We start from the raw sequence: 17,440 nt of genomic DNA, 5'->3' as shown, positions 1-17,440 counted from the left end.
CTTCAGCCAAGCCTCCAGACTCAACAGCGGAAAAAAACAATCTGAAGATAGTGACCAAAGGTAGGAGCTTTCAGAGTAAGGAATATTACATCACAGGAAGCACCAAATGGTCAGATCAGTCGACACCCAACAACAAAAGGAAGGACTTAAAAAAAAAAGAATATAAAGTTGGAGGCTTACAGGCCCATGACAGAAAAGTGCATAGCATGAGAATCCAGAAAAGAGTCATGCTGCAAAACAAAGGTTACAGTGATGTTATAATAACATATAATAATATCTTACTTTAAGTATAAAAAAAGCTCAGAAATTCACTGAAAACTACAAAAAATAAACAAACTCACAAGTTCACGTTTACTGAGCTAACTCAGTAAACTATGGCTCCACCATGCCCAGTGTTGTCATCAATGGAGTCATTGAATAGGTCATAAGTGATATAATTTGTGAGTTCATGAGCAGAGTAATTAGCCAGAGACTCTGTACTGTGTGGCGTTGCACACAAAGCCTGGCCCTCTGCCCTACACCTTGTGGACACCAAATCCCACGTGGGCGTCCAACTCCCTATTGTTCACATAACAGTCACCAAACAACGTGTAGTTGTAATGAGGTCAGATTCCAAGGAAGAGCATCTTTTGTTTTGTTAATAACTTTCAAGCCATTCGATGACTCTTTGTGAAGCCTTCCAAAAAAAAAAAAAAAAAAAACACAGAGGTTCATCCTCCAGCTCAACTCCTTCTTGGAAGGTTTCGGGTAGATCAGTCAAGTGGGGGCTGAGAAGAAAGAGGGTTCCAAAATGCAACTGCCCCATGCATTTTAGAGTTACAGTCTCAGAGGCTCAATGGAATTACACCAAACTTGGCAGAAAGCTAGATCGTTACTAAGAAAGTGTGCTGCTTGTGGTGTAAATTTGTTCAGTAGTTTTGGAAAAATTAATGTTCAAAATTAATAGATATATAGACAGCGGAGGGCAAATTCAGAAAATGAAATCCTTCTGATAGCCTGAAGGTGCTTTTTTGGGAGCGAGTGCTCCAATTGGCTGGCACCGGCCACATTGCACTGATGCAACCAAAAGACGATGCACAGCACTGTATAATACTTCAAATAAATTATATTGTTGTAATAAACAATGACAGTTTTAATTTATATCAACCTCTATAATAGCACTGACAAACTCTGTACTGCTGAAATAATTTAATTACCCCAAAAAACTAGAAATACATGTGTTATAAAATATATAATGTATTGCAGACTTTTAGTGGCTTGCTTAAAATAAATCCCGTTAATGTTAATTTTAGGAAGGATGGGGTGAAAAAAACGAGGGCAAATAGAAAACTTCATGTAGGGAACCAAAAAAAAAAGGAGGGTGTTTGCTAATATGGTTTGAGGGCCACAATAAAAATGAGCTTTGTGCTTTTAGAAACCAGCTGCCTTTTGACAATTGTAACTCACTGCATAACAGGGGAAAATAACGATAAACCGCATGCCTGAGAGAAGAACAAGGAGAACAGAGGATATTTTCTTAACGACTAAGAACCGAAATATGCTTTGGAGGAGAATAAGAACGTTAGCAGCAGAAAGATTGCTGTCCTCGACCCTAAATCTCATACACGGCTAGATGTTTCTCCTCAGTTAGCACATGCATTCAGTTTCACTCACAACAGAACTGTCAAAAGCAAAACACATTTAAAGAAGTTAACTTTGCACGAGCATTGGTGTATTAGAAGCAACACATTCCCATTGCAATTTTTAATTCCTTACAAAGATTGCACCAGTAAGAAAGTATTTGCAGAACAGGGAAAAAGCCAAGCTATCAAGTGCTGTATTTTCAAGCAAAACTCTGCATGCATTTGATTTATTTTCAACCGCTTGAGATCAGAAAATGCAGACTCGGTGTTTAGAAAAACACAAGCTGGCGGAGAGCTGCTGATGCCTGACCTGTGCGACAGCTAGCGCGCTCTTGTGGTCTTCCAGAGACATTATGGCTTGCTCATGTTGGGACTGTAAACTCTTATGCTGATGCTATATCAAGAGAAAAATTGTGCAATGTTGCTGTGGTATGAAATAAAGAAAACAATGAAACGCCAAACTAACTGCCACCCCAGGGAGGTTTTATTGGTGGTGTTGGGTTGTAAACAAAATTATTGCCCATTTTACAAATACAGAGAGAGGAAATGCGTTTTCTCAGTGTCTAATAAAACGCTGCAATTTAATGCTACATACCTGATTCGTAACCATGTACTCTGTGCACAAAAATCATGAAATGCATGTCGGGAGATCGACCCGCAGTATCACTAAGTATTCGACCGGAAAAATAACAGTAAAGCATTTATATTAACTGTACCTAGCATAATGCCCTGCGGGAGGCCTAGGGCAACATTGGATAGTGCAAACCACACCCTGTGAGTTCTTTAAAGGGGCTTATACTGCGCTGGTAGGACCCCAAATGAAAGGAATATTCTCCTGGATAAACAATAAATGGCATGTCAGAAGATTCCCAGTATAACTGAGCAAACATTTGACTGCAAAAAAAAAAAAAAAAATCTCTAAACTGAGTTAACTTAGCATCTACTGTAATACATTGAGGCTAGGTTGATGTAAAATGTAAGAGCGCATACCATACCTTATGATCTGGAATGTGTTGGGGTGCTACCTTTCACAAGTGAGGATATGCACTGTTTAAGACGGCTAAAAGACCAATGGTTGTGAAAATACTGTTTATACAACGCTGACTGTGAATGTCACAGACAACACCTGATTTTTAGGGTCGAGCCTGAGTTGCATGCGCTCACGTATGCGTATCGCAGCGAGACGCTTTAGGGTTTAGAAAAGGGCTCGGAGCCATGTCTACATCACGTCAGTGTTTTTCATTGGTTAGTGGGCTTGCCTATTAAAATCTGCTTGTTTTCATTAGTCGAAGGCATGCATACGTCATGCCTTTTCCGGTTGCTAGCCCTCCTCGAGCGCATCGACCAAGTACAGAAAACATGCGAGGCTTCGCTGTTTTCTGTCCGGCTCGTGGACTACTTTTTCTCACATTTACTAGCGCAATTTCGCTTGGCAGAAGTCGAGCGCTTTACATAGTTAAATGCACTTTTTCGGCTTACGTACATAAATGTACTTTTGCCGGTAGGTGAAAAGTCGGGTTAGGAGTTTACAACGCTATCAGCTCTAACATGAGCAAACGCGAGACCCGTTGCATTGCAAAAGCTTGTTTCTATTTGTGTCAACCTGAGCCTGGTTACACTCCAATGATTCTGCACTTACCCAACCCCTTCATCATGATTTGCTTGAGATACTCAATACAGCACTATATTCAGCTTTGGATTATTTCCTCACTGCCATTCCAGGTTTGCTTTGAATAACCTAATGGATTTAATCAGTACTATTTAAATGCAGGGACTATAGGAAATTAAAGCCTGATGCTCTTAAGGGTAAACCTACTTGTAAAGAGTCCATGTTCGCCAAGGTCGGGCACTGCTTGCACAGTTCCATCAAAAAGCCAAGTTATCCAGGTTTTGAATTTTTTTTTTGCATAGCAATGGTCACAGAGACAACACAAAAGCATTTGCAAAAAGCCACCCAAATTGGTAAACTCAAGTTAATGGAAAGGAATTTCAATATTTTCAGCTCATATGGACAGTTGCTTTAGACCGCAATAATTTGCCAGTTGCAGCATGTATGATGGTGAGAAGTCCCCTCCCTAGCAGCCAAGAGTGGCTTTTCATGCATAAGAGAGCATATTCCATTTCCAAATCATACAGTTGAAGACAATGTTTAAAAAAAAAAGAAACGAAAAATAAAAAGTGGTTATATAGGTTTTGATAGTGCTAATACCAATCTCAGGCTAATTCTCGTATGCTGTGAATCCTGGTAATTTTCAAATAAAATGGCCGCAAACTCACTCAGAGCAGTCATGCTTTAAGTGGTTTCAGATTTGTGGTGGCAAGTTACCATTGGCAGCCCTTCAAGACAAATAATATAGCACTGCACATAGATATACAACTAATCCAATTTATTGTAATATACAAAGGCTGAAAAGAAAAATCATAACTTTTTAGGAATATCTGCATGTTTCTTTAGGGCCTATGCTGGCCACAAAGCATGCCATTCGCCATAGACCGGCAGGTCAAAGTTTGGAATCGAAGCCCAACCAACTCAACCTTCTGAGATCACTAAACTGAGTATGACTTAAGTGCCTTGAACCTTTTTTTGGTCTGAGAAACCCATATGTAAATTATATAATTATGCAGTACTGGCATTTCCAGGTAGTTAAAAATCTGGAGTTGAGTCCGGGGGTCATAGGTGAAGCTAAAATCATGAGTAGCAGCCAACATGATAGTGTACAATATTCTGAACTGAGAAAATGCCCCTGAAAAGAAAGAGACGCAGATTAGACTGATTTTTATAGGTTTAGAAAGAGCAAAATAAAAAGGAGGCAAGGGATCATACAAGTCGGTGTTCTGCATTCATTCAAGCGGTAAGGGCAGTGTCGGTGAAAAAAAGATAGTAAGAAATTCATATAGGTTTAGCTCTCTTGACGTAGAGCTTCACTGGTCCTATCATAAAGGTCATTTCAGTCTCAGCCTTTGAAAACACACAAGATCTAAGATGGAAAACTGTAGGACTATTTTTAGCTGCACTGAAAACATGGTTATCTGGATTTATTGAAAGAAGGTATGGTTTCTATGGGCAATGGCGCTCAAATTCCATTGAACCTTCTGATAAAAGCAATTTGACAAAGGAAGGCCCATATCACAGGATCCCTTTGGTTCATGTGCTTTATGCATAGTTGAGGAAATATTCAAAAGGAGGTCCACTAAAAACAAAGTGGTTATTCTAAGTGCACCAACCAAAAAAGGTGCTTATAGACAATATTTAATAAAATATGTTTGCTAAGTGGGTTCAGAAACCTGAAAATGCAATAGTCGAGAGGTTGCATTTTAAGTGAGGCACAAACATTCCTTCTCGTGGTAGGCAAATCATAAAAAGGACATCCTTTGTGCAAAATGATTTTCCACTAACAGGAAAAACAGTGAACCTCATCCCTCTACTTCTATACTGCCTAAGGGTGGAATTGTTTTTGACAGAATATGACTTTCAGAATAGGTACATAAATAGTCATACAGAGATATACATCAGTTAAAAAAAACAAGCTTTCAAGTTAAGCACATGGTCACAGGGGAAGATAGCTGGACTCTTCTGATTAAATTGGAGATTCGTTTTTCTTTCTGTCTAAGATCAAGGACTCTGATATTTGACAAGTATGATTACCTTTACAGTTAAAGTTATGCGAGCGTCTGCTATAAAAATCAGATAATAAAGGGGGGAGGGGGGCCTTTTCAATGCTGGAAGAGGAAGGCTTAAATTTGGTTGCCAATTAGAGACGTAAGCAATGCCTGGACAGTTGTGTCAATGCCATCACCATCTAGGAAAACTATGAACGACATATGGAGTCATCAATAATGTATTAGGGTTCACTTAAACAAGGGTTGGGCAGCACTTTGAAAGTTAGTGTATTTAGTTTCACTCACTTAGAGCAGTGGTTCCTAACCTGTGGTCTGGGGACTCTTGGAGGTCCGCAAAGCCTCCTCAGGGGGGCTGCGACTACTTAGAAATTTGAATAATATTAACAGATTAGGTCCAGAGCTCTTAGTAGTGACTCAGTTGGGGAGGGGTCCTGGATTTCAACAATGATTCAGTGGGGGTCCCTGGGTTCCGGTTCTGATAAAGTGGTGGTCCGGAGAAGTCAAAAGGTTGGGATCCACTGACAGAGCTTAATAGCAGCTGTTGAGTGGGCCTTGTTCACACAGATGACTTCCTGTAAAGGCAATTCAGCAATGATCCATATCGAAGGATGTAGGCAAAGAAGGCATCAAAGCATGTGGATTCTGTTCCCCATTTTCTTTATGTGCCATGGTGGAATTTAACAGTGGCATTGTATGAGCAATAACAGTGTGTACATTATTAAACCTTAAACAAGTGACATGCCCCAATCCAGCCATGATCAGGGTGCTGGGAATTGGTTGCAGTAGGTTTGCCTGTGATACTTGGATAAGTCTGATATTTAAGTTTGAAGGTGGTGGGCTCTGTAAATATGACTGATAAAAGTTATATATTCAATTCCTGTACAATCAGTGCGGTCAAAATACTATTTGCATGCACCAAAACAGTGCCCAATAACGGATCAGAATTTGAATTGAGGTATTGGTTATCATTCATCAAAATAAGTACCTTTTTACGGTTTGCTTTTAACAGGTGATATGGTCTGAATGTAGCTGAGAAAAGATTCAGTGTCTAACTTCAGGGGACACAATGTTTGATCAATGTGCTGCTTGGTCTGCCATAAAATACCATAACACTGCAAGAAACTATCAAATTTGGTACTCTCGCGAACCATCACATCTCTATGAAAAATGATCTACATTCTTTCAAGATGCCTTAGGTCCTTTGAAGGCAGTAAACTGAACATATCCAGTTTGGACTCAATAGGTCTGTGTCGGATTGAGATAGGTGGAGCAACTTGCTGGCTATGGCAGTGTGGGCACATAATTTTCAGACAACATCAGTCTCTATGAAGAATGCCCCTATTGCTTTATTTAGGAGTGTCCCGATGACCCATATGTAAATGGTACACAAATACATTTATTGTATGCACATGCATCTCTCATCTGAATCATAAAAAATCATTGCTCCAGCCCACAAGGATACCGCTCGAGATAAATCATTATTTGGTCTTGAGTTGTCTAGGGGCAGAACATGATGCAAAGAAATGTAGCAACTGGTCTGTTGGTTGGGAGACTTAGTTGAGCTACAGTTTTGTGACCAAATTCAGAAATAAAGAACACAAATCAGACCTTGGGTAAAGTGGAAAAAATATAGATTTGTAGGTGATGTGGCCAATCACAGGAGCCAATCAGTGAGTGTTGCTCTTACATTATTATAAATAACATGCTGTCTACCCAATCTGTCTAGGTAGGGCAGGCGTATCTTTGAAACCATGATAATGGCACCCTTCTACCTCAAAGGCTGTTTTAAGCGGCACCAGCAGAAATATATAACAGTTGTTTTAATACGAAATTTACCTTGACATCCTGAAGCTGAGTATGGACATCTTGGTGTGCTCTTCTTAACTGTCTATTTTCTTCTTGTAAATGATAGATACTTTCTATGGAAATAAGGCATGACTAGTGACAGGCACCTTTCACTATATAATACTATATTCTTTATTCCAAAAGTTTTATACCATCAATACCATTTCTTCACCAAACATTACTTTAACATTTGCCATCATAATTCTATCAAAAAGTTTCTAAAAACAAATAGTAGTTGACTGCAAAGAATGAAACAATTGCTTTAACCAGACTTAAATTACTAGAATGCGTCGGGATATTAAGCCTGAAGATAATCATGCATTGTGGGATGTTGTGGTGCACACCTCATTTTGATACCTTTCATTGGAATGTATCTTTAAAGAAGTTTGTCCATAGTCAAATGTTTCGCACATTACGCATACATATTACTAAAAAATTCAGACTGCATCCATCTGTGCTAAATAGAGAAATAACGCACAGCTTCTGGAACTAAAATAATTTCACATTGCAAAACATTTGTCTTTTGAAAGAAGCTCTGGTCTAACCAAATTAAAGAAATCAGGTTTGAGTGTAAAGGATGCCCAACACTGGTCATTTTGTAACAGTAGGAATATGCTAAAGAAATTAAGAGGCAGCCACGGAAAAATAGGGGTGGATGAAGTGCAGCATGAGCAAGCAGGGGATTAATACAGTGAAGATTTTGATTCAGAATCATAACAATTATCACGTTCAATACAAGATGATATATTGCAATGATCTGAAAAAGAAAAAAAAAAGTTGACACTCTCCAAACTAAAGATGGGTCAAAACAATGCCAAATAAACATACCTTTCATTTTGGAAATTTCTTGCTCTTTTTCCTGCTGCAACTGAAAGAATTGTTCTTTGTGATTTCCTAAGGCTCTTGTCAGATCCTCACCAAGCTTTTGATGCTCAGTCTGGAGGTCACCGTGCTGCTTTCTGAGTTCTTCATGTTGGTTCTGAAAATACCAGAATTTACCATTTAACAGAACTAAGAAAACATACAAGGATTGCATTTATTCCTAAAGCTCATCTCTTTGAAAACTGTGATAAGACTTTCAATTAAAGGACAACAATAGAAAATGTGCCAAAACTACAGAGTGGTGAGACTAAAGAAAATGCCCTGTCCTCCCCTATGCATGTGGCCTTACCCCAAACGTCCATAAATAACGAAGGACCATCTGGGTTCTACTTTCCCTGTAGAAATAAAGAGGGGATGGACATGCCCATTGTTGTAAAAGAATAAGGCTTATGTTGTTCGGTGCAAAAATAATGAAAATAATGCATACAGTTTAAAAATATTAATCACCTACTGTGGACACTTATGTGCATTTCATTGAATCCCCTATCTACTTACAACTCTCTGTAAAGCCAAAGCAAGCACAACATAACAGCAAAGTGTAGTCATTTGGCTTCACAGTGAGATGCATCAACTTACACAAACTTCAACCAATGGTTAAAGTGGCATAAACCACAGTACCTACATGTGCGACTGCAAGAGTAAACAGTATCAACTTCAATAACCTATAACAAACACATTTGTACTTATAGTTGTGTTCATAAGTGGATCTCAAGGAGGCAACTAGTCCCAGGGAATAACAGTACACAACATCTCACAACATTTATACAAATTCTTATTTAATTTTGTGTTTTCTGTAGTTCATTAAATGCATTTCCAGTGCAACACACTGCAACATTTTTGTGTCAATTACCAGTTTGTGGTCCCAGAGGATTCAATGCAAGGCAATTTTCTAGCCAGAAGGGCAGCAAATTTATAATGTGGGACCAACCAATTCAAACGTAGTAGTCAATGGTTAGTCCATTTCCAAACTGGCCCAACTGTTGCATAATCTGGTGGACAATGTGCTCCAGCAGATTAAAGTGTGACAGGAATACAACAAGTTTTAGGAAATAGCTTAACCTTCTCCATGCCTACGACAGGAACCCACACAGACAGTATAAATCTTACTTATTGCTGTCAGGGTAAACTACGTCCTTTGTAGGATTTTTGAAGCGTAGCAATTTGAATCTAAAGTAAATTCCCTCTTATGCCTCTGAACGTGTGCAACGTTTACAAAGAAGTAGAAAACTTCATGATAATAGCAGAGATAGTCTACAGAAATCAACAAACTTGTTTTGCAGGCCTGCCTTCCCAAACTATACCGATAGAACTAGTAACTATGCAAGGGCAGCGCTGCAGTGATGTCAAAGGATGCACTTCTCTGGAAACATCTGAAAGCCTGCTGAGGTCTGAAAATGCAGAATATGCTGACAACAATGGAACGCTCCAAGTACCGCAGATACCATCCAGGTCATTAAGAGAAATCAATTTAACTCTTATAGTAACTTTTGAATTCTCAGTCCAGTGTACCCTCAATTACCTAATTTTGGGTAGTTGGTAGAGATGGAAACAAATTAACAGAGACTGGTACGCCACAGGGAGGTGAAGAGCTCTCGGAGTGTCTGAAGGCCCAAGTCAGCATGAAACCTGTGCTTGCAGAACGAAGCACTCCATAAGCCAACTCACCGGTGATTTTTATGAATAGAACCTAATACATGAAAGTTGAATTTCATGCATTAGCTTCTAGCCGATTTAACTCTAGAAAGAAAAAGGAAGCCAAAGTGAAACAAATTAACTTGAATTAAGCATTTTGATGTACGGGTAAAGCCTGAGAATTTCAAAGAGAATCCCTCCTTCAATGATTTTTCTCAATGAAAGTTTGGAGCTCTTTGCTTAAAGATGTCTAGTATCGTTAAAAGTCCAGGAACAAGTGTGTTTTTCGTATGCAAGCTGAACAAAAACAGTGTACCGTGCTATAGGTTCTGTAGATTTCCTGAATTCTGGACATACGTCTTTGAACAGTTCCGGGGCAGTTCTCCACCAACTAGGTCATTGCATCAAGCACTGTGGGCAGAGTCAATATTGGGTGTCTGGGGAGAATCTGGCATTCAAACAAATAATGCACCCTCGATGTTTGTTCCAAGTCGAACTAACCAAGGCTTCTGCAGTTTCTGTATCTAAATGAAAGTTATTGAACTGCTAGCATTCCAAGGTTATGTCACACATGGATCACTATTGCAGTAACCGTTCAGCCCATCCACATCCTTGTTATTCTTTGGAGATAACTGCAAGAACAGGATCGGGAAAGTACCAACTGAGTGACCATGGTGCATAAACTACATATGGGAACCAGTCTGTGCAATGGAGCCCCATATTAAACAAATCTATTAAGATATTGAATTTTCACACTGGGGGAAGGGAAAGCCCTTGCAGTTCCCAGCTTTATGAAGTCAAGAGCCAAAAGATTCACAAACGGATGGTGAAGGGCAAAAACATTCTTTTCTGAGAAAAACATGATAGAGATTAATCACATTTTCCGGAACATTCCATGGTTTGACCTAGGTAATGTACCAGGTTTTGACATGTGGATTAGCTAAAATCTTCTTAAGCCCTGAATTGCTCATGATGGAATGGTCCTGTCATGAGCAACGGTGGTCGTTTGCTGAGGACCGAAGCGTTCCGTCCTTATCGCATGACCACTAAATCCCTCTGTTGTTTACAGCAAAGGGATTTTGTTTTTTGTTTTTCTGCCACTGGAGCTGGGGATCAGCTTCCCCATGCCGAACAAGGCATTTATTTTGTTCAATGTAATGATGATGCAGCGCACGGCACGTTGATGTCATTACAGTGAAAGTGAAATGAGGTGATCGGCCAGTACCAGGAACGTATCCAACCAATGTCATTATGAGTCCCCATGCAAGGGCTCCCACTGCCCTTGATTTGGTAAGTTCCTGACACTGGCACTAGGCCCAGCCACACAAGTGGTGCAGCATTTTTATCAGCACAAGTGGGTCAATACTGGTTTGTGGATTCCGGAAGTTTCCATCTCAGAAATGTAAGAAAAATGCATGTTTTCAAGCAAAGTTTGAGGTTTGCAGGGCATTGTGGGTTTAAAAAAAAAAAAAAACACATCATGGCATCGATGCAGGTCCCCTCATCCTCTATTTCATTAGGTGTCTAGTTTTGAAAAGTGTATGGATTTGCTAGATTTCCCAAGATGGCAGCTGAGCTAGGGCCCAAAAACAACAGCTACCCACTTTGCAAAAAAACTGGTCAATTTTGCATGGAAAATTTTCTGTATCCATGTCCCATTTTGGGCCATTTCCTGTAGCCGGGACTAGGCCTACCCACACAAGTGAGGAACCATTTTTATTGGGAGACTTAGGAAAATGCTGGTCGGAAAAAGTGGGTGACTGTGCAGATTCTAGAACTTTCCATCACACAAATGTGAGGAAAGTGTGTCTTTTTGGCCGAAGTTGAGGTTTGCAGGGGATTCTGGGTAAAACAACCTGGTAAGAGCCACGCAAGTCACCCCATCCTGAATTCCCCTAAGTGTCTAGTTTTTAAAAAATGTACAGGTTTGCTAGGTTTCCACAGCTACCAACTTTGCAAAAAAAAAAAGTCAGTTTTGCATGGAAAAAATGTATGTATCCATGTTACGTTTTCGGCCGTTATCGATAGCGGGCACTAGGCCTACCACACAAGTGAGGTACCATTTTAATTGGGAGACTTAGGGAAAAAGAATAGTAGAACAAGTGTTATTCCCTATTGTAGTTCTCTGCATTTGCACCTTCAAAATAGAAGACGATGTGTAAGAAGTCATTTTGAGAAATACCCTCTTATTCACATGCTAGTATTGGTATCCACAAATGCAAATAACCTCCGCTTCTAAACTCCATGTCTTGTGCCCATTTCAGAAATACATAGGTTTCCTTGATACCCATTTTTCACTATTTACATTATACCACATAATTGTCTCTATATCCAGTACACAATGGAAAACCATTGCAATGTACTGCTCAGTTATTGGCTCTGGGTAACCTGAGTTCTTGGAAAACCCACAAACCCTATACATCACCAAAACCATAAACGACTAGCAGATGCAATGGTACATAGTTTTCGCGAATTGGCCATTGTGATGAGAAATGAAAATGAAAACGTTGTCACAAATGCCCATTTTTTCCCTTCTAATTTTCAATATTTATTCCTTTCAACACTTGGTTTCTTTGGGTAAACCTTGAAGGATCTATACAAATTGCCCATTGCTGAATTTAGAATTTTGTCTAGTTTGCAGAGTTGAAATGTATAGATTTCTGAGATCCAACACAGGTCCCACAGTCGTTTCCACCGAAAAAACTGGAAGATAGTTGAAAACACAAAAAATAGGAAAATTGGGCTATCTCCCAGTAAAATGCCAAAACTGTGTTAGAAAATTTGGTCAGGAACTGCCCGTCCCTGAATGCTGGGAAGATGGTGATTTTAGCACCACAAAACTTGGGTACCTTTAGAATCCCTAAGCTGTTTGAAAAAAAGGATGCAAATTTGGCATGGATAGCTTATGTGGACAAAACGTTACAGAGGCCTAATCTAAAAACGACCCCAAATAGCCAAAAAAGGTTTAGCATTGGGAGGGGGGGGGGGGGGGTGAGAGGCCTAGCAGTGAAGGGGTTACTGTATTGATTGAAATATTGTATTTTTAAAAAATAAATCAATTTCTCCTCTTCACTAATAATAAATGAGCACTCACAAGAAATACAAGTTTGGTTGCGGTTGACGGTACAATAATTTCCTTGTGTCTTTGGTTGTTCCTTACCCCTGTCAAACTTGTTACTACTGTCAAGTGCTATATGCCAGACCAAGCGATGCACAATAATGATTACCCTTATTTTACCTTCCCCCAATGCTCCCATCCCAAACAAATATACACTAAGGAGCTAAACATTCAAAAGGTGGTGATTTAAAAACTATTCTATGGACAACAAAAGTTCTGTAGTGTGTCAACAATAAAATTTCTGCTAAAACAGAAATAGACCTGAAATTCCTTAAATCTATGACAATATTTCTTTAACAAAGGTGTTTCATGTATTCATTCACAATGTATTACAAACCACTGACAAGATAGCAATGGCGTGAAATTTGGGCATCTATTCCTGATTCACTATGCTTGTCTAAGGCACAAGAAGCTTTAATGACAATTTTCACCAGAAAGCACGATTTGACACCCACTGCCTGATCAGGTTTTTCCTGTATTATCACTCCAAATTCAGCCTCTCACTTTACACAACAGTATACCATCCCTTCATGCCAACAGCGGCTAGCGATATTAAAGCTCAAGGACACCTCTGTAACAACAGCATTTGTTCAAAATGTGTCATCCTTTCCAAGTGGCCACCCTACTTCCGTCTAGCTCAGATGCTCCATAAATAAGTTACGTCTGCAATTCATACATTCCTGGAATTATATTTTCAGGTTAAGGGTAAATCCCACTTAAGGCAACTCTAACAACATCTCTCCACACCTGCTGCCACACTTCTAATTATCATAGCTTGGGAGAACAGGTGGGACAGCAGTATAACTCATTATGGTACAAGGGCATGGCTTTCAGCCTGAAGGAAATGGTAGCTATTTACTACTTCTCCATCCAACCTGAAGGGAATTCATAGATCATAATCATGATTCCGGATCATGCATATAGACAGAGTATATGAGCCAAGGGCTAACCAGATGGATCGCAAGGGAGAAACGGTACAACATGCCACCCAACAAATGCAAAAAGTTACTGCAGCTACAACCTAGAGTAGCAGCAAAGAAGTCCCCGGCTGATCAGGCAGAATGCAGTACCTACAGAAATAAATACAGCGAAGGCAGAGAGTTTGAAGTATCATTGCACAAATCAGAAAACCAAGCTACCAAGTAGCAGGCTTACAGTCACATGAACTATAACACTTGCCTTCTGGTGCCATAAAATGATGACAGCGGTGATCACCGGCAGGACCAAAGCAACTGCCTCTTCACAATCGAGATTTGCAGAATCATAACCTGACCATGAGATAGTTGCCTCACTGGTTGACAACACTGGAAAAGTAATGCTAAATGTAGCTTGGTAAGTCTCCATAGTCGTGCCCTCTTTAATACCAAGTGAATACTTATAGCACCTCTATTAGGGTGGTAAAGGCAAATTTAACAAAGCCTGTACGATTTTCAAGCATCAATCCTTAAAAAAAAACAGGAGAACCATGAAACAGAAAGATTACTTCAAACAGGATGACCTCCAGCTCCTCAATGGAAATATAGGTAAGCAGGCAGCTTCCATTATGTTTCTCAATGGTGAATTTCTATTCAAGTAAGGACTCAGACTAAATGAAAGTGGTCCAGTGCAGTTTTTAGAATTTCTCAACAATTTGTCTTTCTTTGGTAAGGGTGGGTCGTTTAGGAAGTAAGTCCAGTTGTGCCAGTGCTGTACAAAAGTGCATATATGGAATATTTTGTACATCTGGTCCTTGTCTTTCTAGCATGCTTTTTAAAAGAAAAGGGCTGTTTTATGTATCTTGAGTTGCATCGCTTTGGAAGTGGACTTTATGATGCCTGGCTAGCATCCAATATGTTGATGCAAGACTTAAATAAGAACGATTTTAGAGAGGGCTTTAGATTAGATATAATCAATGCTACTCCATCATCCTCTTGATCTACAAATGCAAAGAAAATCAGGAAGCTATGGCAGTCCTTCCACCTCCTCCCCCCCCCGTTCAAACCCCCCAAAAAGATAAACAGCTGGATTATCGTAATGTTTGGGGCAAAAAATGAACATTTGAATTAATTTTATTTTTACAACTTGACAATACATTTGAAGACTGTTTTCTTGGAAAGGTCTCAAAGTACCCACCTTTAACATTTGGTGTTGTGTATTGAGTGCGCTGTATCGGTTGTTGGAATCTTGCTACAATATAAAAAAGAATACATCTTAACGTTGGAGAAAAACACTGTTAGTTTTGCTAAGAAATATGCTGTAACACAATTTCCAACGAATTAAGGCATGGGATGGGTCAACAGAAACCAGTTTGGATATATCACCTGCTACAGGATAACGGAAGACGCAAACAATGACCTTGTTAGTCTTTTGATACTTGGGACCAGCAAGGAAAACTGTGGAATATGCGCTACAGGTACATTCAAGCCTACATTAGTATTATCTACTTTTACAAGGTCAGAATGCTTGGACTTGACATTAAGCACTGATAATCTTAATTGTGGAAGCTTCAATTGACTTTAACAGGCTGTTTATCCAGCAGAATCTTTCCAATTGCTTGTTCTAATTTAATAACAAACCATAAACACTCAGAGTGATAAGGGCATGAAGGAACAAGCCTTTAGCGAAAACATGAGAAAGAAGGGAGTCCACCATGTATTCTGAACCCAAGAAGTAGTTACACAAGATATAAACCAATTTCCAGTTTCTGCTAGAACTATTTACCTTGAGTGGGACATTAGCCACGAAGTGCTACTGTTGCAGCTTTTACTCCTGCAAAGCAGGTCACTTGAAATAGGCCATGGAAATGTAATATACATATGTATCAAATTAGTCGATTAATACTTCAAGGCCTCTTCTTTAACAATGTCTCCCCAAAGCCACTTTGAATGCCTTGGTAAAACATATTTACAATTGTAGGGACATTTTACAACAAACATGTACAAAGAAGGAAGGGTTAGTAAGACCAGAAAAACTGGAAAATAAAATACTCTGAATAACACTATATTTATGGCACTTGAAGGACTCCAGTTAATTATGATCAGTCTGAGACAGGTATATGTATAGCCTTGACATGGCTTGCTAAGACATGCTCTTTGTGTGCTATGGGGGTCGGGACAAGTCTAAATTTCCCCACAGACATAAGCCACGACTTCCCGCTGGAACTGTAGGGCAGCGCAATGTGCTCTGTATTAACATTAACTAAAGGCATCTGCACGCACTCTTCCCCGGTCCATCTTTACTTCTTTCAGTCCTAACAAATGCTCACTGCAGGTAAAACATGGTCACCACCAAAACTTTAGAAGTGTTGTAAACGCTGCATAAGAGCTGTAAGAATTTGCCTATGTCTTCTGGTTGTTCAATTTCTTTTCTACTATAAATAGTTTCTGCGATCTCACTATTCTCATGTTTTCCATAAAATTCCAGCAAGCAACATGGGCTAACAGGTGAGCCTACTTGAGACATTAAAAAAAAAAAAAAAATCTCTTTATTCGTTTTAATACAAGGTACAAACATCAAGAACAGCTTCCCCTCAACCCGAGGACGCACAGACATATAGGTATTATGATTACAGATCTCATCTTGTAGGCGATTAACTGGCTGGATGTCAGAGGCAGTCATTGATCCTGCCTAGACCTTGGGCAGAGTTCACACCCATCTCCCCTGGTAGCCACTTGGGAGGGAACCACTTCATTCTTCGCCAACGCGATTCCTGGTCCTGTGTCCCTAGTAGTCCCCTTCCCTCACTGATCTCCTTGGTACCTGGGACCATTTGTGGAAGGCCTGAGGAGAGGAGGTTGTGCCTCTATGTCAGGAATGGTCAAGAGTCACACCTAGCCTCCCACCCCCATAAAAATAAAACAAATACTTTTGAGGCTTTTGCCAATGTCCTGTGCAGGCTGCAAAACATCCATACTCAGTGTGACCGTGTGAAGGGAGCAAATACTGTGTTGCACACAGAGGAACCATGTGAGTTGGCAGGTGGGCATCCACGGGCAAGCAGATGCATATATAATACCCATGTAATGAAAGCACTTGCTGTATTACAGTGTGTGGAGTAAGGGGGGCTGAGGTTATGTCTCCAAAGTATTGTCTAGGACAAGCAACAATAATGACAATATAATTCTTGGCACAAAAATCACAGAATGTTTCCAAGTTGTGTGTTTATGATTATATACAAGCAAGTACATAGCCACTATACCTCATATCCAGTGATTAGAGAGCATGGCGGGCCCTAAGGTAACCACCCGATCAGAAAAGCTGGAATGTTTCCCCACTGGAGCAGCACTCTCACCCTCTGTAGTGGCTCTCGGAACCCCGGCCTCCAGGGATGCTTTCAAGTCCCCCACTCAGGTGTGAACAGTTTGATTACACAAAGACTCTTGGGGTCCTTCTAGTGTCAGAAGTCCCTCAGCATATGAAGTAGAGCAAAGGGTGGGCTTGTAATTTTGTATTGTGTGTTTTTTTTTTTTTTTGCAGTGCATGCAAAAAAATCCATACGGTTGATCGCACACTACAGACTGCACAATGTTCTACAACTAGGTAGGCAAAGGCACATAATGGTGCCATGTGCTCTACGTGACAGTTTGGCCACTGGAGTTACTGGCTGGATGCACGGCTCCCAAGCACCTATGAGTGTAATCAGTTAACCTTGGTAAAGAGACAATTGTGCTTTCCTATTGCCTAAAAAGAGCTCTCTCTTTTACCACAGTATGCTTGCCCAGTTTTCCCAAGCCCAAATGTG

General features: G+C 40.0%; 1 protein-coding gene across 2 annotated transcripts in view; it reads right to left on the bottom strand.

Annotated features, from left to right (window-relative positions):
* GOLIM4 (golgi integral membrane protein 4) overlaps nucleotides 1-17,440 on the bottom strand; it is a 228,212-nt gene that overhangs the window by 83,207 nt on the left and 127,565 nt on the right. The window contains exons 4-7 of one of the 2 annotated variants that reach the window (XM_069213210.1): nucleotides 14,833-14,886; nucleotides 7,917-8,067; nucleotides 7,080-7,162; nucleotides 1,933-2,016 (exon numbers count right to left, since the gene is read on the bottom strand). In XM_069213210.1, coding sequence (XP_069069311.1) covers nucleotides 1,933-2,016; nucleotides 7,080-7,162; nucleotides 7,917-8,067; nucleotides 14,833-14,886 — 372 coding nt within the window. The remainder of the gene's footprint in view (nucleotides 1-1,932; nucleotides 2,017-7,079; nucleotides 7,163-7,916; nucleotides 8,068-14,832; nucleotides 14,887-17,440) is intronic. The other variant, XM_069213211.1, reaches the window with a different exon arrangement.

The sequence above is a fragment of the Pleurodeles waltl genome, chromosome 11 (assembly GCF_031143425.1).
Source record: "Pleurodeles waltl isolate 20211129_DDA chromosome 11, aPleWal1.hap1.20221129, whole genome shotgun sequence".
Taxonomy (NCBI): domain Eukaryota; kingdom Metazoa; phylum Chordata; class Amphibia; order Caudata; family Salamandridae; genus Pleurodeles; species Pleurodeles waltl.
This window is presented reverse-complemented; position numbering and strand designations above follow the sequence as displayed.